The sequence below is a fragment of the Boleophthalmus pectinirostris genome, unplaced genomic scaffold (assembly GCF_026225935.1).
Source record: "Boleophthalmus pectinirostris isolate CB_2022bp ecotype Guang Dong unplaced genomic scaffold, ASM2622593v1 HiC_scaffold_17, whole genome shotgun sequence".
Taxonomy (NCBI): domain Eukaryota; kingdom Metazoa; phylum Chordata; class Actinopteri; order Gobiiformes; family Gobiidae; genus Boleophthalmus; species Boleophthalmus pectinirostris.
This window is the reverse complement of record NW_026571115.1, coordinates 8887711-8903650: the sequence shown is the minus strand read 5'-3', so window position 1 is coordinate 8903650 and position 15940 is coordinate 8887711. Positions and strand designations below refer to the sequence as shown.

Here is a 15940-nt window from a genome sequence, read left to right as displayed (position 1 = left end):
TTGGCTTGTTTTTGGACAACCTGGAAATCCAATACTAGGTCAGTGTAGTATTAGCACAGGACTTGGCGCGTTAGCTGAGTCGAGGAATAGCTCTGGTGAGAAAGAATGCGTTGATGTGGACTGGAGTCTGTAGTAAGTGTTTCAGCATTGAGCCATTCACAGCTGTGCATAGGAGATCATGGGACTAAGCATAAAATGTGAGTCATACTGTGAACATACCCAGTGTCCACAGAGAGAAGCTAATACATTAAATGGACCAGTGCCATAAACCTACGACAACTGTTCTCACACACGAAGAGACGAGTGGCACTAAAAATATACTCTTGACATTTATGTATACGAGATATGCTCATTAGCAAGATTACTACACGGGCTTTGTTTTCTAAAAGTGAAACCGTATCCTGATAATAATGACCAATGAGAAAAGCTTGTTAATGGAAACTAAATGCTAGTAACCTTTCACACAAATGCATCCTGACTTAAAGGTGCACCGTGTAAGGTTTAGTGAGCTCTCTGTCACATTCTTGTCTCCATGGAGATGTTAGGCTTTGTCTGTAATGTTCAGAATAAGGCATTCATCTTGCATTTATTCTTTTGTAGATGGTTTTATTACAATAACTGCCTAAAATATGTATATTTACTTTGCGTGAGTTTTCCTTTCCACTGATCTGACCTAATTTGACCTTGTCTCCCTGGAGATGGTTATGTTTAATGTGCAGCTGTAAGGCAATAGGATCTCCCCACCAGAAAAGTGACACAGCACACCTTAATATTTTGCATCTATACTTCCAGATTTTGTCTAATCACTTTCATATAAGAATAATGTTGATTGTACTAGAGCAGTATCTGGCAATCTCACGCATTCACTACATTTGAAAGGATAATTTACAGTTAGAGGTAGAGCTCTGTAGTACTAGTTTATCTCTCTATCCATCTCTTCATTCTCCTGTTTCTTCCTGCAGGTGTTGAACCAAACGGAGGACCACAGACAGCGCGTCCTTCAGGCCGCCGCTAAAACTATCCGCGTGTGGTTCATTAAAGTGAGGAAGATGAAGGCCATTTACCACACGCTGAACCTGTGCAACATCGATGTGACCCAGAAGTGCCTCATCGCGGAGGTGTGGTGTCCTGTGTCTGATCTGGACTCTATACAATTCGCCCTGCGCAGAGGCACGGTCAGTATCGTATCACCGGGAGGGACAGGCTCAATAATGAAGGAGCTATAGGCTTTAATAGTGCTCTTCATAGTAGTTTCAGGTTATAGTCTGTAGCATAAGATGAAGTCAAAATAATGGTGAATTTTGAAGATTTTTTTGCCTTTATGTTAATATTAGTTGGAGCTACAAGAAATGAAAAGACAAAAAGTGCGTAGTAGTAGTAGTACACAGCTTCTATGACTGACCTATATTCTTCATGTCTGCATATTTGTGTTTGGTACATTATATGCCATGAAATCTTGTTGACCAGTGTCCAGTATGGGTAAAATGTGTGATTTCATGGTTATTCTATGGGGAAAAGTTCTTAAAGGTCCTATATGACACAAAATTAATTTATGAGCTTTAAGCCATGTTATAATCTTGTTACCACATCAAAAAAACACACCTGAAGTTGTGTTTTGTTTCATTCACACATGTTTGAGTAATCCTTTATTATTAGTATGTCTATATCTCTAAAGCTCCAAATGGTCCATTCCATCTTGTGATGTCATGAAGTGGTAGTTTTCAAGTTAACGTTTATCCTTTACCTTTTAGTTAAGTAGAGATTGGCAATTCCAGGGCTGAAATTGTCCAAACGATTCTGTTAAAGATGTATGGAGTTTAAAAACGCAGTGGAGTCTTCCTGTATTACCACAACAAGGTTGAACAGAGTATTTTCTGTTTGATAGACTAAATATGCAGGGTTTGTTTGCTAAAACATGTGAGGATGGAACAAACCAAAACTTCAGACATGTTTTTAATGAGGAAACTACATTTATATCATAAATCAGAAAATGGTGGAATATGGGATCGACCAGAAATAAACAAACTGTCATTCTTATTTCATATTGTTTGTTATTTTTAGGAGAAAAGTGGCTCTACGGTGCCCTCCATCTTGAATCGGATGCAGACGAAGCAGACTCCGCCCACTTACAACAAAACAAACAAGTTCACTTCGGGCTTTCAGAACATCGTGGATGCGTACGGGATCAGCAGCTACAGGGAGATAAACCCAGGTACCAGCTGCTCATTCTCCATTATGTTCAATATGTCAACAAAGACCTATATTAATTTTCTAAATATAACAAAGGCCTGTGTTTAAACAGGTGAGACAAGGATTTAGGCCCATTTCATCAGCATTGTCAGTGTGTTTGGACACTTTTGTTTATGTTTGTTTATTATGAAACTGGGTTTCCATATAATATTTATTTTATTACTGATAATTCATTACTCTTTCAACCCGCACAGCGCATTTTCACCTATTTAAACAGCTGGTGTATGTATATAGGTTTAAAATCTTATACCAAATATCTGCTATATAAACCAAATGTTTTTGATCAAAGAATCACTATAGCGCTCTATGTCGTAAATAGACAAAATTAAGGATAAATTCAGTTGAATCAAAATTTGTTAAAATGCCAAAATTGTGATTCTTGGTAATTTGGTAATAGAAATTCTCAAATTACAAACGGCTATGTATTTTGCAGTATTTTTCCAATTTAAACGTATAAAAAGTTCAGTATTGCTAAATTGAGTCACTTAAAGGAGCACTATGTAACTTTTCTAGTAAAGGTCCACTATGGAGGACCTGCTTTTCCTGCTGTTATATTGCTTTGCCTGGACTTTTTTAACAGTATGGCATTATACGTCTATCTTGCATTTATTATTTGCTAAAAAATATCTTGAAGAACATAGACTCTTACTGTAAACAGAGTGGCCTTTCTACCTTGGCTTGGTTGCATCACATACTTGTCCCTCTGAAGATGAATGAGTATAATACCATATTTTTGAAGCTTTCCAGGCTAATCAATAACATCTCCAAGAACCCCCAACAAGAAAAGTTACATATTGCACTGTTAACATACTACACTCTATTATTTGTACCATATGAAACCTATGGAAACCCAGTGTTGTATTATCCGCTGTCTGTGGTCCCCTCTCTGTTAAATCATTGCTCCTCATGTTGTCTCCAGCTCCATACACCATCATCACATTCCCGTTTCTGTTCGCCGTCATGTTCGGAGACCTGGGTCATGGGATTCTCATGACATGTGCTGCTTTGTATCTGGTGCTGAGAGAGACCAGGCTCATAGCACAGAAGAACGACAATGAGGTAGAGACACCACAGGGGGCGCCACATCAACCATCCCATACACACTCCACCTGTTTACACCTGTTTAGATCTTTGATGCTTTTTTAAATATGTTGGAGTCTGGATCAATATCTTTCACTGTGCAGTCACTAAAAAGAATGCTATGTTTTATGTTAATATCCCTGACATTATTGGGCCTATAAGCTGACAAATCATTGACTGTCTACTCTTTAAGAACAAATTTGCAGTTTTTTTCACAATAGCATAATAATTAGGGGTGGGACGAGACTCAATTTCCACAAGAGGAGACAAGACACAAGATTGGGTCCATGAGAATGAGACAAGATGAGATTTTTAACATAATTTCTAAGACGAAAATAGTCTGATTTAGTTCCCAACATTGGCTTCAGAATTTGTATTTACTTCGTTTAATATTTTTGTTATTCTATTTTGTATCTATTTCTGTTATTCTATCAGTGCTTTTTGGAACTACAGCTTCTCACACAGTCTTGAGGAATTTTTGTCTCATGAGATCTGACACGGGATGCTGTCCCATTTCTAGCAATAATTTTGTGCTGTTATTCAATCAGACAATATTGGCAAATCAAAATCAAATAACTTAAGCCACCAGTTTAATATGGTGGTTGTGTGTATTCTTGACAAAAAATGATGAAGTTTAATATGATTTTGACTCTCACATAAAATAATATTGCCGCCATTCTCCATCTGAAAATTTGGACGTAATCAAATTCTAAAATGTGAAGCCACCCAGGAAAGTTATTTCATCCACAAATGTTGAATCTTATGATTATTATTTAGGGTTGAATAATGGCACCACTGAAGCTACTGTGAAAAACTTTGTCACTTATGTTTATTTAACCTATGAACTTTTGCCTTTATTGTCTTCAAATTTGCTTTTATCATAACGCAAACAAACTCAGAAAAGACAAGACAGGCAAAACTCAGGACCAAATTAAATAAAAATAATGAATGTTTTCTCTTGTCCTGGACAGATGTTCAGTATGGTGTTTGCGGGGAGATACATTATCCTCCTCATGGGAATCTTCTCCATCTACACTGGAATTATTTACAACGACTGCTTCTCCAAATCTATAAACCTGTTTGGATCTGGCTGGAGCGTCCGGCCCATGTTTGACCCCAGAGTCGGAGGAAACTGGACGTGAGTGAAAACAGCTTTAAAATTATATCAGCTTTAAACCATGATTACAAAAAATATGTCAAAAATTTGGTAAAACAAAGTTAAAATTCAATTCTGCTCTGAATGATATGAATGAATGAAAGTTTATTTGAACAGTAAGGTATAAAACAATTTTTATTTATTTTTGTTACACTTATTTACAACACTTGGAGAAATGCCGCTTGTAAAACCTGCAATGACTTTTATAACAACAATAATATTCTTTATAAATAATACAAAATATACAGGTAAGCCTTTGACATAAATCATTTTTGGCCCATTTTTAATATGCGTTTTCCACAATCATAAAGCTTAAATGCAGCTTGCTTTTATAACGGCAGAGATCTAACTCACATTATCCCATTGTAGCTTTGCCACTTTGAATGGCAGCAGGATTTTGCAGTTGGACCCTGCCATAGACGGAGTTTTCAAAGGACCTTATCCCATTGGGATCGATCCTGTGAGTACTTCATTGAATTGTACTGAATTGAACAAAGGTTATCGGAAATACCAGAGATTATTTGTGTGGTAATGATAAAAGTCAAAAGTTGAAAATTTTACATTTCAAAAGCTCCACTGGTTTACTGTTAGGCTAATTTGGAATATGTTTTGAAATTGACAACACAATCCCAGTCTCTTTTATTAATGGTTTGAGCTTCCTATGACATGGTGCCATTTTAAGGACAGTTGACCATTCAAATATATAATATTTTGTTTTGAGTCATCAATTGCTATGGTGACAGTCATAACTTTTCATCATTTTGATAGGTGTTTTTTCCTGGCTGATGCTGATTGTTTAGAATCCAGAGCAGCTGATGGGCTCATATGATCTGACAAAATTTTTGAGACGATATGTAGGGCAGATTTGGATTATTTTCCCCAATTCTGTTATTTAAATTTACTGCAAACATGCCAACAGCCCTATTTACTGTAAACCTATAAGAGAGTTGTCTAATCATGTTTTGTGCTGTTATCTTTTCACACTTGCATGTTCATATAAAGCTTTATGTGTATTCTTTAATCAGCAGATCGACCAAAACCAAATATTGGTCTGTGCTGGAGATATAAGGCCGATACCCAATACGCTAAAAAAGGGCAAATATCAGTCTATTATATTGGCCTCTCTGTACTAATCACTCTTCGTTCTGTGTTGTAGATCTGGAACATTGCCTCAAATAAACTGTCGTTCCTGAACTCTTTTAAAATGAAGATGTCTGTGATCCTGGGAGTCATCCATATGCTGTTTGGAGTCAGCCTCGGCCTCTTCAACCACCTGTAAGATATATACCATACTATTCTGGGTATACAGTGTTTTATCCAATCAAACACAAAAGCTGTTTTCAGTGCTGCACATGGTGAAATCAACTAGGTAAAGGTGCTGTACCGGATTTTTGCTATTTTAAAGAAATGCAAAAAACATTGTCGCAGTGTTCCAATGTTATTCCTCACTTAACTTATGAAATTCAAGCATCCTAATTATTCACCACGATGAGTTCATAGAGTCCAGTGCGGAGTGTTGCCATCTCTGTAATGCCATTGCTTCATTTGCAAATACAAATAAAAAAAAAATATATCTAAAACAAGCACCAAAGCTTCTCAAATTGATAACAGACACACATTAATAATGCATATTTTCAATAAGAGCATAACATTAAACACAGTTACAACCCCTACTCACACAACAACTTACATTGTGTCATGTATTCTCTATATTATTCAGCTTTAGCAATATTTATTATGTTTTCAGTTATATAATATTGTTTTTGTGTTAATTTTCAGTTATTTCCAGAAGCCCATAAAAATCTACTTGGGTTTCATCCCAGAGATCGTTTTCATGGCGAGTCTTTTTGGATACCTGGTCATTATCATCTTCTATAAGTGGGTGTCGTACAGCGCTCGTACCTCCAGAGAAGCCCCCAGTCTCCTCATCGCCTTCATCAACATGTTTCTGTTCAGCTACCGTGACCCCAACAGCAAACCGCTCTACACGGGGCAGGTAAGACAGGAGATTACACTATGTTAAAATGTTGTTTCCTCATCAAAAATTACTAAAAGATAACAAAAATACTCCTGCCAATATATCGATTCAACAGCTTACAATAACAATACTGTATCACCAAATTCAGTGTGACGATATATCGACATTTCAATATTTTTGCACACCCCTATTATCTTTATGCAATTAGATGTAATAATTCTATGTTAAATGTGTTTTTTCTTCCCAGCCTGTTCTGCAGTCCTTCTTGGTGATCATTGCGTTGGCGTGTGTTCCCTTTATGTTAATAGTGAAAACTCTGGTTCTACGGAGACAACACATGTGGCGCAAACATCTGGTAAGACCTGTGTGATATGTGAAAAAAATAAAAATAAATAATACGATTAAAAAAATAAAGTAATTGTTGATTGGAATGAAATCTTTAAGGGTCTATATATGCTGATCTATGTTATAATCTTCTTGTTTTCTCATTAAAACATACCTGAGTTGGGTTTTGTTTCATTTTCATTCACACATCTATTCATCAACACACACATCCTGTACTTCTCTTAAACTAAAAACACTCCATTTTGTGGTGCCATTTGGTAATACCGGAAGTGCTCCACTCCATACACTTTCACTAGTATAATTTGGATGATCATTTCAGCCCTGGAATTGTCAGTCTGTACTGAACTAAAGATAAAAGGATCTGTTAACTTGAAAACTAAAGCTTCATGACATCACAAGGTAGAACAGAGCATTTTGAGCTTTGGAGGTGAAGACAGACAAAATAATGCATGATTACTCAAATGTATGAATGCAACAAAACACAACTCCAGTTATGTTTTTGAGGAGGTAACAAAAATTTTGTGTAATATAAGACCTTTAAAGAAACACAGTTTATTACTGACCTTGATGCATTGACTAAGACCACAACTCAACATCCTACAGGCTTGAATTTAGAGTCAAAATATGATGTAATCCAGATGAAACCTCTTAGATAGAAATTGTTTATTTATTTCTTGTTTTTGTTCACGATCGTCAGGGCACTCAGAGCTTCGGAGGGGTCAGGGTCGGTAACGGTCCGACGGAGGATGAAGCAGAGATCATCCAACACGACCAGCTCGCTCAGCAGTCTGAAGACGAACCAGAGGTAAAACATGTACAAATATACTTACCTGTGTCTTTATCTGTGTTTGCTACAAGGCCTTTTACAAGAACAAGCTGCTAACGAACATGGAGGAGGTCTGAGAGATATCTGATCCGCTCTTACCTTTTAAATAAATAACTCACCTGTCCCCAAGTGGAAACTAAAACCCACGACTCAAGTTTCAGTCTAATTATAAGTTTTCTCTACCTCCTTAGTTTTTTCAGTGTCTCATATTTCAAATGTAACACTATGTCATTTATTTGCATTTTATTTGGTTGTACATTGCATATTGTAACAGTTTATTCATATTTGCAAGATTTAGTTTGTACTGTATAAAAAATTAATTAATTATATAAAAAAAATTTATTAAAAAGGGCAGCATGGCATTAGTTGTGCAAAAAAAAAAAAAGAAATGTGGTAGGTAAATATTTATTGTGGATACTTTTAATTTGTAGTAACAGGGAACTACAGTAAGATATTAGCTGAAGAGTTGAATACATAACTTTTTTTACTCATTATTATAGATGCAAAGTACAGTTTCTGAAGTGTTGGCTTATTTGTTTATTCTCTTGTTTATTTTATTGATGATATTGTACATTTATAATATTTTTGGGGAGCATAAACCTGTATTGGTGTCAGTGGCATTCTCTTCCAATATTAAAATTTATCATCTACATTTTCTTAGGCAGTATATTATGCATAAAAATGTACCTTTGTTCCTTTCCAGATTGCAGAGCTTATCTTCTATAGTGTCATGATAATGTTATTTCCCATGTGATGCTGTGCTGTGCAATACTAACCCTGAGCGAGGCTGTGCACTAGTCCATTGCAAAAACTTAGAATATCATGAAAAAGTTCAATATATTTTGTCACTCATTTCACAAAAGTTAAACCCATATATTATATAGACTCATGACACAGAGTGAAATATTTTGAGAGTTTATTTCTTAAATTTTTATTTTAGTTTTTTTAAGGCTCAGGAAATCTTTGCTAGTGTTTTCAGTGTATTCGCTGCTTAATGTGCGACACTATGACTTTGTAATACTGAACTTTTTCACGATATTCTAATTTTCTGAGACACTTAATTTTGTTTTTTCATTATCTGTAGACTCTTCAGTTATTTCACTCTGTGTCATGAGTTGGCATGGGAAAGATAATCATGGCCAAGGTAATTGTGATTAACGATTGTATCAGGATAATTATGACTGTTGTTACAGTTTAAAAATGTTATGGATGCGAATAATGATTATTTAAATGTTATGAATAGCTTTCATATTTAAACAACTGTTAAGGCCAACGCACACCGGGACACTTTGGCAAAATTACTCCCTCCATTATTTTCTATGGGCCAACACACACCGGCCGCATCTGAAACCACATTTTGCACTTCTGTGGTGAATACAGGCATGTCTCTGCTCGGTGACCGACAAAAGGAGCTGTAAACTTTGAGGAGAAGCTCAGAGCTGCAGCAGAGCCAGAGAAATCCCTCCCTGGTGAAAAAAGCTCCAGCTCCTCTCCGTCTTCTCTCCTTGTGAGGAAACTCTCGTCTCTCACTAAACTCACTATAACCTCCTCAAACCGGCGACTTTCCTCTCCTTTCACAGCCTCGCACTGTGTCTCTTATTTTATCAGTAACCTGCAGATAAAACAATAATTTATAACACAACAAGAGTTATATTAAAGCCTTTTTAAGAGCCATGACACACGGAGTTCAGTGTGTGTTGACTCATGGGTTCGACGCGTAGCAAATGGTGTGTGTTGGCTTTTGTAGTGTTGTACTTTTGTTAGTGAAAGTGACAACAACAGTGATCTAGAAAAACACATCATGGATAAGTAGCTTTCTTCTGCACATTCTGGTGATTTATGGAGATTATCTTTTGTTGGCGATTATCACAGTTATGTAAAATGTTCCACAAACGATTATTGTCTATTGTTCATTGTTTCATCCCTAGTCAGGAGTCTATAACATATGGGTTTGCCTTTCTGAATTGAGTGACAAAAAAATCTGACTTTTTTCTTAATATTCTAATTTTTTTGCAGTTAACTAGTATTGTCCCGTTTATAACTTGTATTCTTCCACCTTGTTTCATTTCTCGGTTCTGCTGTTTGTGTGTGTCTAAATAACCAAGCAATCCCTTTTGTCGCCTGCTTTCAAGGCCCGCGAGGAAGAAGAGGTAAAACCCATCCTTCTCTCTTCTCTGTTCCCTCTCTCTCTCTGTCTCTCCTCTTCCTCTATACTGTCGTGTCCAAGTGCATGTGTCAAATCTGTCTTCATTATAGTGGTGTATGGTATGGTGGTATGGTATAATTAGCAGTTTGCCTTTACGGTGATAGAAGGTGGTATCGTACACTCACTAGTTTCTTCATTAGAGACATTTGTCCCTGTTATTGGACTAGAAATCTAATCTAATATCAATATAAAGTCAATATATTGGTTTAATATGTACAGTAATAGTTAGGGATGCACCTATCCAGCTCCAATACCGATACTTGCTGATATCAATACTTTGAATTTAAGTGTCTAGCGATATTCAATATGAACTGATATTAGTGTAGGCACAGAAAATGAACACTTATTTCCTTAAAAAAAAACTGCATGGATGAGTCAGGTTTGTGGAGATGCAAGTTTTTGTTCTTCAGGTTTTTTTAGTGTAATCAAAACAAACATTTGGCAAGAAAGTTACATACTATGGCTTTAACTAATAATGTAATGTTAAAAATAAAGTTTTAAGTTTATAATTCAACACTCTGTTACCATTTTTATCATCACATTATTAGCTAAAATTGAGTGGTAAATGCTAATATTAGATAAATATGAATTTACAGTTCTTCAGTTTGTTAGTATTGAGAAAACTTAGGTCCAAAAACCACGACGGTAATCAAAACACAATCAACTGAAATAGCAGATTCCATAATATGACTTTTAGTACCTGCTTAAATGAGTGTCTAGTTTTGATACTAGTCTCATTATTAATTAATAGGGATGGTACAAGATCTCATGCCAAAAGATCTTTCAAGACAAAATTGTCACAAGATTGTGCACAAAAATTATCTTGTGAGATTTTTATCCAGGTGTTTACATTTGGATTGGACAAAAAAGGGCTACATGTTGGTGAGTTACATCTCTTACACTTTTAAAAGCAGTACTAGAATGTAAACAAAAATATGAAATCCTATAAAAATATGATTTTTCTATAATAAATAAAAATTCGTGAGGCCAAAATTAGAAACTGAACCATGAAATGTATAAATTAGGAATTATGTTTAAATTCTCATGGTGTCTCATTCTCATGAACCCAGTTGTATCTCGTCTCTTCTTGTGTAAATCTGATTTTTGATACTTTTGACAATCTAATTCCCTTATTCCACATAAAGCAAGGCCTTAAGTGCTTCTCTGCAGCAAAGTGCACTCTCTGCTAACCGTTCAAAACTTAAAAAAATTATTCACATTGTCTCAACATACTAGTAATGCCTCAAAAACTCAGCCATAAAAAGGATTTTGGTAAATGTTTAAAATCCAAAAATGATATAAAATGTCTCTAATAAATTGACTAGTGAGTGTAAGCTTTTCATGTCATGGGCTCTTCATCTCTTCATGTATTTGGTGTCGGTGGAAAAGGTGGGAACATCTCAAATATATGAAACGGTGTAATTCATTAGCGGTGGATTCGTAGTGAAATTTCTTCTTTGCAAACCCATGTAACCTTAAATTATAATATTCGTTTTTTTGTATTTTTTTTGTGTTGTTTTTCAGTTTAACTTTGCTGATGAGGCCGTGCACAACGCCATTCACACCATAGAGTACTGTCTGGGCTGTATCTCCAACACTGCGTCCTACCTGAGACTCTGGGCCCTCAGCCTCGCACATGCACGTAAGGAAAACTACCAGGGTTTACAATTGGTCATTGATAATTATTAGTTCACATTACTCGGACCCTAAATAAATAGAATAAGCTGTTTTTCCTTTCGTGTTCTTTTCTATTTTTCAAATTTAAGGTCCATTGTGTAGCTTTTCTGGTGGAGGGCCCATCAAATACTTTTCTCTATTTCTCTATTATTGTTTTTTCTGGAATGTTTCACAGTATGGCATTAAACCTTTCTATCTTCATGGAGATCAAACCAGACCAAGTTAGATGTTAGATCTGTGGAGAGGCAACCCTGCTCACAGTCAGAATGACTGTTTTCCAGGCTACTTTTGAGCTTTTTAAACCACTTGCAATTGAATAAATGTAGGGTAGAGCTGTTTATTGTCACACTGTGGAACATTCCAGGCAGAATATTATCCTTATTCATATCATGCCTGTGTTTTCAGAGCTTTCCGAGGTGCTCTGGTCCATGGTGATGAGAATAGGTCTCTCCAGCAGAAGTTTTGGAGGTTTTATTCTACTGTCCATCATTTTCGTCTTCTTCTCTATTCTCACTGTGGCCATTCTGCTCATCATGGAGGGCCTGTCTGCTTTCCTGCACGCGCTCAGACTGCACTGGTGAGTCGAGACACTTCTGCTGTTTTATTATTGTGTCTTATTCAGACGGCACCCATTTTACATCGACTGAACTGGTGACTGTGTGAAATCAACCTGAAGAACTCCTCCTTCTCTCTAAGACTCTCATCATTCTGCATCAGGCTGCTCATAGATCGATTGTTACTTCATTTCAACAAACTCCATTCACCATTTTCACCAGCCCAGAACAACAGACATGTAATCTAAGCATTCTCATTGAAAGTGAAATCATCAGAAAAACCTCATCTTATATTTATAGTTGTACTCTGTTGTGTCAATATGAATACGAATGTGTCCTGGACTATTTTAAAAGCATAACAGGGCTCAAATTAAAAAGGGCTTTAATGATACATAATACAGGCAGACATAACAGATGGCCCAACAGCGGTGAGTATTTCCTGGCGTAAGACCTCAGGCCTTGGTCCTTGGTCCTGGTTTACTTCTGGTCTGGGACTCTTTTGTTCTGTGGTTATCATTGTTGTCTTTGGTGAAATGTCAGCCGTGTTGCGCTCTATATCCGTCCTGTTTATGAGAGAGCCCATGACTCATCATTTAGTGAATCCACCACAGGGACAGTCGTCTCACTTACACAGGGTTATTTTTAAAGCAGGTGGTGTTTGATTTGTTATAGTGGAGTGAAAAAACATGTGACCTTCACATGCAACTTTGTGGAATAGGCTGGGTTCACGTGACATCAAAACATTCTATGATCCCTATAGTTGAAAGGTCTGATATTTCACACAGTGGACTCTTGTGAGCTTTAAGCCATGTTATAATGTTGTTACCTCCTCAAAAACATACCTGGAGTTGTGTTTTGGTTCATTAACTGAGTGGCTATTTAGTTGAAAACTACTATTTCTTGGCATCACAAGGAGGAACAGAGCATTTTAATCTTTGGAGACAGAGACCGACTAATAATACAGGATTACTCAAACATATGTGAACGAAACAAAACACAACTTCAGGTAAGTATTTGATGGGAAAACAGCATTCTCAAAAGCTCGCAAGACTCATTTTGTGTAATATAGGACCTTTAAGCTTCATTTCATTTGGTCCATGTTTATTTTGTTTAGTCTATACAGTATTGTCCAAATTTGTATTTTGATTGTTATTATATTTTTAATCCATTATTTTATCCAATAATCATTTTGTAAGATATATGAAAAAGATACATTAAGAACTAAGAACTTACCAAATATGGTACTCCAGTCAGTAATTTGGCTTTTAGTTCCCAAAGCCAGATGGCCTGTAATTATTGCTGAAAATTTTTTATAATGTGGTAGAAAAAGTTAACTGATAATTGCCTGATAAAGCAGCCGGTTAACCTATTAAGTGAATTTGAACGTGTGCATCTCTTGTACACTCCACTTGAGAAGTCGTATTTTAAAGGAACCGTTCTTGAGATGAATACAATATTTTGCTACTCTACACAGCTTTATGTGTTGGTGTTTTAGATGAGCACAAGAAGGACTTTGAGCTAATAGCGCCCTCTAGGGGATTTACAGTAGGATGACGTATTTTGTGGAGGTTCTTTTAAAAGGTCATCCAGTCATCACATAGTACTGAGCTTTTAAAAATAGAACTGTCTCTTTTAATGGAGCAGACAGGCTCAAACCAGGTCTAAAGCTGGTTCAAACCAGGTCTAAAGCTGGTTCAAACCAGGTCTAAACAAAGTCTAAACTAAGTCTAAACCAGGCCCGAGTCAGTTCTAAACCAGGTCCAAAGCAGATCGAAACCAGGCCTAAACCAGGTCCAAGATGAGGACCAGACAGAGACTGCATGTGTGGTCTGTCACTATGTTAGAGAGACAGGAGGAATGGAGAGCAGAGGTCACTGGCTCCTGTTACTTCACTTTTAACTTGACACTTTTGCTGTGAACTTGAGCTTCCTGAATTTTGTAGTTGTTGGTTTGCAAACTACAATTGGTTCATAAATAAATAAGTAAATGCACAAATAAGTAAATAAATGGACAGAATAAAAAATTAAAAGAAAAATTAAACAGATCTTAAAAGTAATAATTTGTGTTTGCGTTTTAAAAGGAAACATTACAAATTCAGCAAATCCAGTCCAAACCAGGTCCAAGTACCTGTGGCCTGTTTTTGAGTGTGATCCAAAAATAACACTGATTTATACAAAATTGTGTACAACATTTTAAGATGAATTCTTACCTTGTTGTAATATTGATGTATTTAAAAACTAAATGTAATATTGTAAGTATTGTTGACATTTTCCCTTTATTTCTGTTTTAGGGTGGAGTTTCAGACAAAGTTCTATGCTGGACAAGGATTCAAGTTCCTCCCATTCACTTTTGAAAGCATCCTTGAAGGACGATCTGAAGAATAAACCATTACAATCAAGTCACTTTAAAAAAAAAAAACTTTATTTAAAATTCTTAACACAGCCTTTGTCCATAAATCAGTTCTATAAAAACACTCACTATGAAGTATTGCGATTTCATCTTTTACAAAAAAAGACCATCATGAGCTTTTTGTGTTGTGAATTGTGAAATGTTTTGTTTTATTTAGTTATTTATTATCATTTCCTTTATTATATGTTATCTTTATATGTTCCACTGTAAGTTTAGCAGCTTCCAATTTTTCCTGGCATGAATTAAAGGTGAACTATGTAACTTTTCTGGCACAGAGTCCGCTACCTGTTAGTCTCCATGCAGGTAAAAGAGAAGCAAATGTTCCGCACTATTGATACTTACCTGTGAAATCATGCTGGGGCTGTTCTGCATGTAGTTATCATGATGTTGCAATGCACAAATTAGCACTGTCAAAAAAGTTTCACGATAGTCTGAAAACTCAGCTAGCTCAGATCTGTGGAAAGGCGACCATGCTCACAGCAAGATTATGCATTTTTAAAACATTTTTTTGCAATATAAACAAATGTAACTGCTTTAATGCTATATTTTGAAGCATTCTAGACAAAGGTATATGATCTCCATGGAAACAAGCAGGTGGCATATGCTCCAGAAAAGTTACCTAGTGCACATTTACGTCCTTTTCTAGGCTTTTTTCCCCTCTACTAAATCACTTCTAATTTCAAATCTGCACACAAAACTGCGTAACAAATACACTAATAATAAATGAGCTAAAGCCCAAAGGGACAACATGTTATAGTCAACCTGAATCAAAATGAACTTGTCTTCAAGTCGTTGTAGTTTTAATGTTACTGTATTCATTGTTATTGTGGTAAAAATCTAGATCTGTATGTTTGGTTATAAGATCTTGTCTCGTGTAGAAGGGAGCAGCACTGAAATTCACCACGTTTGTGTTTGTGCACTTGTCATTGTCAATAAAGTGAAACGAAATGGATTCAAATGTTTTTTTTTGTTTAAAGTTTCGTATTACATAAAATTGACTATTGTGAGCTGTTAGGTATGTTAAAGTGTCGTTATCTCATCAAAAACAGACCTGGAGTTGTGTTTTGTTTCAGTCACACGTTTGAAACTCAGATTGCTGTGTTCCACCTTGTGATGTCATAAAGCGGTAGTTTTCAAGTTAACAGCTGCTTTAACCTTTTGTTCAGTAATCATTGACAGTACCAGGGCTGAAATGATCCAAATGATTCTGGTAAAGGTGTATGGAGTTTAAAAACATAGGTGAACACTTCTTGTATTATCACATGACAACACAAGGTGGATCAGAGTGTTTTCTTTTGAGAGAAGAAATAAACTACCTAAATATGCAGAATTTATGAGTTAAATATGTGTGAAAGGAACAAAACAAAACTCCAAGTATGATTTTAATGAGAAAACATTAACATAGATCAGAAGTTAGTAATATGGACGTTTTAATGCTTTACAGTTACATATGATGACA

The 15940-nt window shown here is 35.9% G+C and overlaps 1 protein-coding gene across 3 annotated transcripts in view; it reads left to right on the top strand.

Moving 5' to 3' along the window:
* atp6v0a1a (ATPase H+ transporting V0 subunit a1a) overlaps window positions 1–15433 on the top strand; it is a 28379-nt gene extending 12946 nt beyond the window's left edge. The window contains exons 10-22 of one of the 3 annotated variants that reach the window (XM_020924051.2): window positions 963–1175; window positions 2062–2212; window positions 3170–3309; window positions 4302–4468; window positions 4856–4946; window positions 5643–5761; window positions 6266–6482; window positions 6712–6819; window positions 7507–7614; window positions 9768–9785; window positions 11366–11483; window positions 11924–12095; window positions 14363–15433. In XM_020924051.2, coding sequence (XP_020779710.1) covers window positions 963–1175; window positions 2062–2212; window positions 3170–3309; window positions 4302–4468; window positions 4856–4946; window positions 5643–5761; window positions 6266–6482; window positions 6712–6819; window positions 7507–7614; window positions 9768–9785; window positions 11366–11483; window positions 11924–12095; window positions 14363–14456 — 1716 coding nt within the window. In that variant the 3' untranslated portion in view covers window positions 14457–15433. Of the gene's footprint in view, window positions 1–962; window positions 1176–2061; window positions 2213–3169; window positions 3310–4301; window positions 4469–4855; window positions 4947–5642; window positions 5762–6265; window positions 6483–6711; window positions 6820–7506; window positions 7615–9740; window positions 9786–11365; window positions 11484–11923; window positions 12096–14362 lie in introns of all 3 variants that reach the window. The other 2 variants (XM_020924050.2, XM_020924052.2) reach the window with 2 other exon arrangements.
* Window positions 15434–15940: the final 507 nt, after the last annotated feature.